The sequence below is a fragment of the Elgaria multicarinata genome, chromosome 14 (genome assembly GCF_023053635.1).
Source record: "Elgaria multicarinata webbii isolate HBS135686 ecotype San Diego chromosome 14, rElgMul1.1.pri, whole genome shotgun sequence".
Classification (NCBI taxonomy): Eukaryota; Metazoa; Chordata; class Lepidosauria; order Squamata; family Anguidae; genus Elgaria; species Elgaria multicarinata.
The window spans coordinates 16,399,134-16,407,661 of NC_086184.1; the positions used below are offsets into that span (position 1 = coordinate 16,399,134).

Sequence of the window (8,528 nt, forward strand, 5' to 3'; positions counted from 1 at the left end):
TGGCCACCCCAGTAAACCAGTAAAGCTTCGGCTACTGGGCGGCATAAGAATCAATAAATACGCAAGGCTTCTGACAGAACAAGCCTTCCTGGGATTGCTTCGCGCCTTTTTAGAACTAGGCCCTTCCCTCTTGGATATAGCCGAGTAGGCGGGCGCGCTTTCCTGCCTCGCCTCAGCACCCGAGGCCGCTGGGTGGCGACGTCGGGCCCGGCCTGAGGGGAATCTGACCGCGTCGACCCGAGCCGGTCAAGTCCACTGGGATGAACTCGCGGCTGCGACACTGGCGGGAGGCCGCCACGGTGCTCCTGGCAGCCGGCGGCTCTTGCCGGCGACCAGGCGGCGCCTTCGACTACGAGCTGCTGCTGCTGCGGCGGAGCCCGCGCAGCTCGTTCCTGCCCAGCGCCCACGTCTTCCCGGGCGGCGTGGTGGACGCGGCCGACTTCTCGCCCGACTGGCTGCGGCTGCTGCCGGACCGGCCGCGCTGCGGGCTCAGCCCCGTGCGGGCGGGCGGGCCGCGGGCGCCCCTCTTCGCCGACGAGCGCCCCGAGTTGAGCTCGGCGCTGCCGGGCGACGTGGCCTTCCGCATCTGCGCGATCCGAGAGACCTTCGAGGAGGCCGGCGTGCTTTTGCTGGTGCCCGACGGCCACCCCGCCGGTGAGCCCGCCGCAGCGGGCCCGGTCCGCTTGCTGCCCGCCGAGCGCTTGCCGCCGGCCTCCGAGCTGGCCGAGTGGCGGCAGAAGGTGCAGCGGCAGCCCGGCAGCTTCTTGCAGCTGTGCCGCCAGCTGCGCTGCGTGCCCAACATTTGGGCGCTGCACGAGTGGAGCAACTGGCTGACTCCGGCCGGGCGCGGGGGCCGCCGCTACGACACGGCTTTCTACCTCTGCTGCCTCGGGCAGGGCCCGCCGCAGGCCTCGCACGACGAGGTCGAGTTGACGGCGTGCCAGGTGAGGAGAGAGGGGCGCCGTGGCCGTGTGACGGGAAAGGGAATGGATCCGGCCGGGACGCCCTGTTTATGGGGATAGGGGGACACACACAGACACCCTAAAAAGTCCCTTCGCACCAGTTTCAGATGGGGGCTTCGTTTGCCTCTATACCTTGGAAAGCGGAATATTGGGTTTATATCCGCCTTCCCCTCCAAGGAGCGCAAGGCGGTCGTAGCCATGGTATTGTTCTGTGTTTGGGGTCAGTCTAAATGACCTCCGTGTAACTCAGTGGCCGGGTTCGGACGACACGTTAATCAACGGGGGGAATAGGAACAAAATGGAAAACAGTTGATTAGGATGTGGTCCGAACCGGCCAGTGTCTCTGAGTAAAAAACAATTGAGGATATCGTTTGCACTCTTAAATGTGCAAACTTTTTGTTTTACAAGGCCTGACGGGGTAGGAGGAAATGCATCTGGGGAAGGCTGAATCTGACGCAAAAGGAGAGCGACTTTTCTCTTGCGAAGAGATCTGGGCAGCTGAGAGGAAGCAGGGTTTGCTTGGAGTGTAGGAGGCCTGAACAAAGGGCGAATAAACCTTCGTTAAAGAAACACCACACAGCTACAGTGCCCTCCTTCTAGGAAACTGAAGTCTGAGTGAGCGCTGAAGCCCCTGCAAGTCCACCTCTCCTAGGATTGGGGTGCAGGAGTGTAACCGTATTCTTCCTTTGCACCACCTACTTTATCCTCACAACAACCCTGTGAGGTAGATTAAGCAGAGTAGGGATTTGAACCTAGATCTTCCTAGTCTGAGCCTCTAACTACTATACTATTATTGTATCCTGCCCTTCCTTCAAAAGGAATACAGAGCACATTACAATAATAAAAAGGACCAATAAAACAACTATAAAATCATACTATCACACCAACAGTACAATCCTATTCATGTCCATTCAGAAGTAAGCCCCATTGAGTTCAATGGGACTTACTGTCAGGTAAGTGGGCATAGGATTGCAACCTAAAATGATTAAACTGTAGCACCATGCTGGCTCACTTGCATAGGCTCACTTTTCTTTAGATTTCAGTCCTGAACATGTTTATCAAGAAATACAACCTTTGGATTTATTTCTGAGGATTGGTCTGCCAAGCGCTACTTAACAGATGAGCTCTGAGAATTGAAACAAGTTATTGGAGTGAGCCCTGTTGTTAAGGTGGCCAAAAGGACCCCCACCCAAGAGACCCCTTTTCTGGGGGAAAAGAGTATACCAAGCACTCAAGGCTCTGCCACCATACTCCTCTCCTCCCCCTTTCATTAATAAAGAGTCATCAGAATGCAGTTGGCAAGTTGCTCAACGTTGCTCTGCACTTTCTAATCCGCAGAGCATGTCCCTAATTTGCCTGGTCAAATGTAACAACTTCCTAAAACGCAGCTACCAGGGCCTTGGATCACCGGATTCAAGTTTCCATTTTTCTAAACACTCTGGTGCACTTACTCCTTGTTATCATAAAAACCACCCCAATGATCAGCAAAGCTAGCTTCGTCCGCCCTTGCATGGGGGGCTTATCTGGTACAGTAAGTTACGCAAACGGGACGTGGTTTTCACAATATTATGCATTGTTAGTTGTTAGAAATAGTTTCATTTATGGAAAATGTATAACTGCAATCAATAAGGGATGCGAGGAGGGATGAGCCATGAGTTCATCAGGAGGGGTATGGAATGTTATAAAAGATGTTGGTTGTGGATGATGGGGCAGAGAATCTTGCCTTCGATCCGTCGAGGGTGAGTTATTCTTTCTCTACACGTGTAGATCAAATAAAGAAGTAGTCACTGCAGCTGGACCTGTCTGGTTTTCCTGATCCCTCCCTTCTGGTTGGGGTTTTTACCCTAACACTGTCTCTCATTGTTCTGTAGAGACTGCAAGGCCACTGTGGCCGGTGTCGGACTAGAACTGGGGAGATGCGGGTTCAGATCCTCACTCAGCTATGAAGCTTGAGTCAGTCACTACATCTCACCAAATAATCACACTCGTACACCCGGCTATTTGCCCCCAAAGTGGCTGTTTACCGCAAACACTATCTTCGGGTGCGAATTGTAGTCAGGGAAAGGCGAATTTCTCAGGAAATTGCCAAGAGGCCCTGATCTGAGAATGTTTACGATCACTGCTTTTGCTTCAAAATAAAAAATAACCAGTTTAAATGCACTTTTAAAAACTGAATGCTGTTAGCTGCAGGCTTGAAACTTCTCGCGTTCTTTCTAGCTTCGTTTCGTAGTAATTAATACTAGTAGTAGCTTATCCTGGTGTGGCCTTCAAGGTCGTAGCATGGATTTCCTCGGCCAACTCCTTGGTTGTTTGGCAAACAAGCGAAAACAACTATTGCACAAAAGGGGAAGGCAACAAGCAGATGAGAGAGCGGAAAGGAAGGCAGAACCCAAACAAGGTACTAAAATTAAAGATAAAATCAGCAGAGCAGCTAAGACGTGCGTCTTACTGTGCCGCCATCTTGGCCGAACCTAAAAACCGAATAATGTAACATGTTGCTTGGTCCTCAGCTTAACCTAGTGCACAAGACTGAGAATATAAATACAAGCAGGGGACAATTTATACCATTGCCTTGAGCTCCTTGTGGGGAAAGGTGTGATATGAATTAATCAAGGCCAAATTTAGAGAAAAATACTAAGACCTTTTAAATTCAGTGGTGCTTACTTCCTATTACATTTGATTAGAATTGCATTATTTGCCTCAGGATCTGTTTTGCTCTATGAGTATGTGCAAAGTGCCTTTATCTCACCTCTGGATAATCACAACTACACCACTCCGCCGCTAAGATCATCTTCTTGGCCCGCCGCTCTGACCATGTCACTCCACTTCTGAAATCTCTTCATTGGCTTCCAATTCACTCCAGAATCCAATATAAACTTCTCCTGTTGACCTTCAAAGCTTTTCACGGTCTAGCTCCTGCCTATCTCTCCTCTCTCATCTCACACTGTTGCCCCGCTCGTGCTCTCTGCTCCTCTGATGCCATGCTTCTCGCCTGCCCAAGAACCTCTACTTCCCTTACTCGGCTTCGTCCTTTTTCTTCTGCTGCCCCTTACGCCTGGAATGCTCTTCCAGAACACTTGAGAACTACAAACTCAATCACAGCTTTTAAAACTCAGCTAAAAACTTTTCTGTTCCCTATAGCTTTTAAATATTGAGTTTGTTCTGACTCTATACTGTTTAGCTTCACCCTACCCAGTGCCTGTTTACACTTCCCTGTGTCTGTTTGCATTCTCTTTCCCTCCTTATTGTTTACTACAACTTTATTAGATTGTAAGCCTATGCAGCAGGGTCTTGCTATTTACTGTGTAATCTGTACAGCACCATGTACATTGATGGTGCTATATAAATAAATAATAATAATAATAACATTGAGGCTACAGTCCTATAGACACTTAGGAGTGAGTTGCAATATATTCAAGGAGTTGCTTCTGAATAGACACACATAGGATTGCACTGTGAAAATACCTGCAGAAATTATCACTCTAGATGAGTCAGGGATGTGAGCCAAGCCATAACGTCCCAGAGAAAACAAAAACAAAACCTGAAATGTAATTATTATTAAAGTATATTTACAGGCCACTTTTCTACAGCAAACTGTACTTCCCACAGCTCAACAGATTTCATTTGTTTGACTTTTACCTTGCCTTTCTACCAAAAATAACACTCAAGGCCACTGTGGAACTTTAAAAATCAATGCCAACATTTTGAATTGGATCCGAAACAGATTGGAAACCAGTGTAGCTGAGCAAACACTGGGGTCACACAATCACGTTGACCAGTCCCAGTTAGTAGTGTAGCAGCTCTATTTTGAACTAACTGAAGTTCAAACCTGCAAAGGTAGACCTATGTACACTACATTGTAGTGGTCCAACCAGGAGGTTACTGGCACATTGATAACTGTTGCCAGGCTGTCTCTGTGCAGGTAAAATTGCAGCTGGTACATCAGCCTAAACGGGGGGGAAAGGCACTCTTAAGCTACTCAGGCCATCTGTGCTTCAAATGACAATGATGCCTCCAGGTTGAGCAGTACTCAATTGGTCAGACGAACCACTTCCTAACAACACCTCTGTCTCGTTTGGATTGAGCTTCAATGTATTGGCTCTCATTCAGTCTGTTACTCTACTCTTTTTCAGTGGTCAACACCCTCAGAAGCTCTTGAACTCTTCAAGTCTAAAGACATCTGGATAGCACCGCCTCAATTTTATGAGTTACGCAGACTCTGCAATTTCTCATCACTTCATGATCTGCATAGGTTTGGCTTTGAACGAGCTTCAGAAGGATGTGAACGTTGGCTGCCTGTTCTTTTGGTTGCTCCAGATGGCCACATGCAACTTTTACCAGGTAGATGAAAATGTTTTGGGGGGGAGAGTTGAAGGCAGCATACATAATACTCTTGTGACCATGTGAGGTAGGCTGAAAGTTAAGTAATTGGCCCAAAGCCATCATAGCCAAGCAGGACTAAAACCCAGGTTTGTTCTGACTCTATACTGTTAGCTTCACCCTACCCAGTGCCTGTTTACACTTCCCTGTGCCTGTTTGCATTCTCTTTCCCTCCTTATTGTTTACTACAACTTTATTAGATTGTAAGCCTATGCGGCAGGGTCTTGCTATTTACTGTGCAATCTGTACAGCACCATGTACATTGATGGTGCTATATAAATAAATAATAATAATAATAATAGGTCTCCAGAGTCCCAGTCCAAAACTCTAACCACAGCACCACACTGGCTCTCTGTAGCCCAAATCCACTTTTGAGTTGAATTATATTCCCATCAAATGTTTGTTGTGACACAGCTGCAGTTGTTTCTTCTTGAAAGGTGTTACAAACATTTTAGTGCAAACCTATGCATTTTATTTCAGGAGTTCAGTTGTGTTTAGTGAGGGTTACTAAGTGTGCATGGGATTGCAGCCTTACAGCGCAATCCTACGCATGTCTTCTCAAAAGTAACCCTGACTAAGTTCAATAGGACTTACTTCCTAGTAAGTGAGCTTAGGTTTGCAACCTGAATTACTATCTACCACAATTCTGAAAGCAATGTGCTTCTTTCATTTGGTGATACCAGTGTTCTCTGATGTCATTGAGAGGGCTTCTCATCACTGGAATATTCATTTTCTTTTTATACTTTTGCCCTTTAAAAAGTAAAATGTTATCAGAAAACTCCATTATAATGTTGAAACCCAGACAGTGACACAATACCTTTGCATTACCCAATGAAGTCGGCAATGCAGCTTTTTCTACCCATTTTCATTCTACACTCTGCTTCCTCCCTCAGCTGTAGTAGCTGAGCTCCTGTGTGTGTTTGTTTGTTTTAAAATATGTATATCCTTCCTTCCATGATGAACCTCAAGATGGCGTGCGTGGCGTTCCTAGGCGCTCTCATTTAGCCACTAACTGGTTCCAGACCTGCTTAGCTTCAGTAGTGTGGCTGCATCATTTACTTTCAGACCATGCCTCATAGCTGCAAGAGAAACAGGCAAACAAAAAGAAATTGGGGGATGGGGTGGGGAGTTACAACTGCCTCATCTGTTTTATTTAGGAATTTAAAGGAATAAATATTTTAATTCCAGATTGAAATTGACAACTATAAAACAAGGAACTCATCTTCCATTTTTGGTTCAGCAATTTTTACTGTGTGACCATAAGTGTAATGTCTTATAGGTGTTTATCAGAATTCATTTTTGCATATAGTTGCATTTATTTCAGCCTTAGGCTTGCATATCCCACCCCCTGCACATACAAGATTTAAATCTAACACAAAACTTGTTTCTTCAAATATACAACCAGAAAACTTTCAACGTCTTCCCTGGCACACCGCGGGAGAGCATTTAGGCAGTGCCTCTGAACTGGGCCTATATGTATTTCTAGCTTGGACCCTAAAGATTTATTTCCCCATCTACAAACACATATTTTGTGATATATTCCTTCGCAAAAGTCCCTCTTTGTTGGTGCATTGAAATCCTTTAATACTATGAAAAATGTTGTCACAAAACTAGTTTTACATCTAAGCAAGTTATTACTCTGCTATTTTATTGCAAAATCACTAGAGGTACGTAATACATATAATATATAAAGTGTAATTCTTTTTATTTTTTAGGCGATGAATTGTATCCAGAAGATCCCGACGTTACAGGAGAAAGAAAGCCAAATTTGGCGACACATAAAAGGATTGAAGATCTAATGAAAGGGGCCAATAATCTTCACCGGATAGTGACGCGAGACCTTCATAACGTTACTGTCCATGTGAACATTCAACCCAAATATAAACACATAAACCCATTAACGATGGACTCTAAAGTGGGAAATAATGAAGATTGCAATAGCAAATTATAATCTTTTTGATATTGGCATTTCTAAATTAATTTACATTATAATATATAAAACATTCTATATGACAGTTTCTAAGTAGGCTGCTCTGGAAAGTTCAAACCTTGCTAAACAACATGTATTTCAAGAGCAGCAAGGATTAATATATGCTTGTGCAATTTTGTCTACATACCTCAAGCCTAATGTAAATGATGTAAGCTTCAGTCTGTGCACCTCTGTAATCTCTCCAAATTTTGTGCAAATGTGCCAATTCTGGAGTGGACATCTGTCTGCTAAGAACTTGACCTTAATCTACACATTTATAGATTTAGGTCACTGAAGAGCCAGTGGGGCAATATTTGGCCATGATCAGCCTAGGTCATTTGTCCATAATGGGATGAACTGAGTATCAATATAGTTAAATATATTGAACTATCCTACTTTTCTTATTAAAAATGTAGAAACTCTTAGCATGTTTACTCAAAAGCAAACCTCACCATATTCAGTAGGATTTACTTCAAAATAAATGTGCTCAGGATCACATACATACAAGCCCCGTAATTTCAGGTGATTATTACTAACTATACTCAGAAGTCCTATTTATGGTAGATATACTTTTGTAGACACGCTAATTTGTAAGTGTTGTCTGTAATTGAATAATTTCATTGTATGCTTGGATTTCAGTTCTTGTAACTTGAAATGTCAGCTGGTGCACATGTAAAAGCACAATCCTATGCATGTTTAGACAGGACAAAGTCCAGCAACATGCTGGCTGGAGAATGCTGGGAGTTGCTGTCTAAACATGCATAGGGTTATGCTCTAAATTAGCTCTGTAGACTGAGTTTAATTTATTCTTGAGTTTCTGTTAAAAATAAATATTTATTTTCAGCAACATTGCTTTAATTTGCTGCATTCATCATTGGTAAGATATACTAAGTCAAATTAAGAATAGGTCCTGAATAATGGTGCATGCCAGGAGCTTGATGGATTTTTATTTTTAAAAACTCAACAAATTAAAAGATGAAATCTAAACTAATTTTTATTTATTTCTGAAGTGTCCAAACTGGGGCTCTGCTGCCTAGGATCACAGCTTTAAGGCATTCAAGGGGCAGGTGGTTAGGATAGGTTACCTGTATAAACTGCTGAAAAGCTTTATCTGTCGAATTTCTGCTTGTCGCATTAAAAGACAGAGTCCTATCAGGGAATTAACAGCCAAACTATAAGTACGCACACAATAAAGAAGTGTGGGATCTGCTCTGCTG

The 8,528-nt window shown here is 44.5% G+C and overlaps 1 protein-coding gene across 1 annotated transcript; it reads left to right on the forward strand.

The window, feature by feature from the left end:
* The first annotated feature begins 260 nt into the window (after positions 1 to 260).
* Positions 261 to 8,158, forward strand: NUDT19 (nudix hydrolase 19). Its single transcript, XM_063140918.1, has 3 exons — positions 261 to 944; positions 5,096 to 5,303; positions 7,058 to 8,158. The coding sequence occupies exons 1-3, from the start codon at positions 261 to 263 to the stop codon at positions 7,291 to 7,293; spliced, it is 1,128 nt and encodes a 375-aa protein (XP_062996988.1). The 3' UTR covers positions 7,294 to 8,158.
* Positions 8,159 to 8,528: the final 370 nt, after the last annotated feature.

Coding starts and splice junctions, on each gene's coding strand:
- NUDT19 (XM_063140918.1), top strand. CDS start 261: ATGAACTCGCGGCTGCGACACTGGCGGGAGGCCGCCACGGTGCTCCTG. Junction 945..5,095: donor TCGAGTTGACGGCGTGCCAG/GTGAGGAGAGAG, acceptor ACTCTTTTTCAG/TGGTCAACACCCTCAGAAGC. Junction 5,304..7,057: donor CCACATGCAACTTTTACCAG/GTAGATGAAAAT, acceptor TTTATTTTTTAG/GCGATGAATTGTATCCAGAA.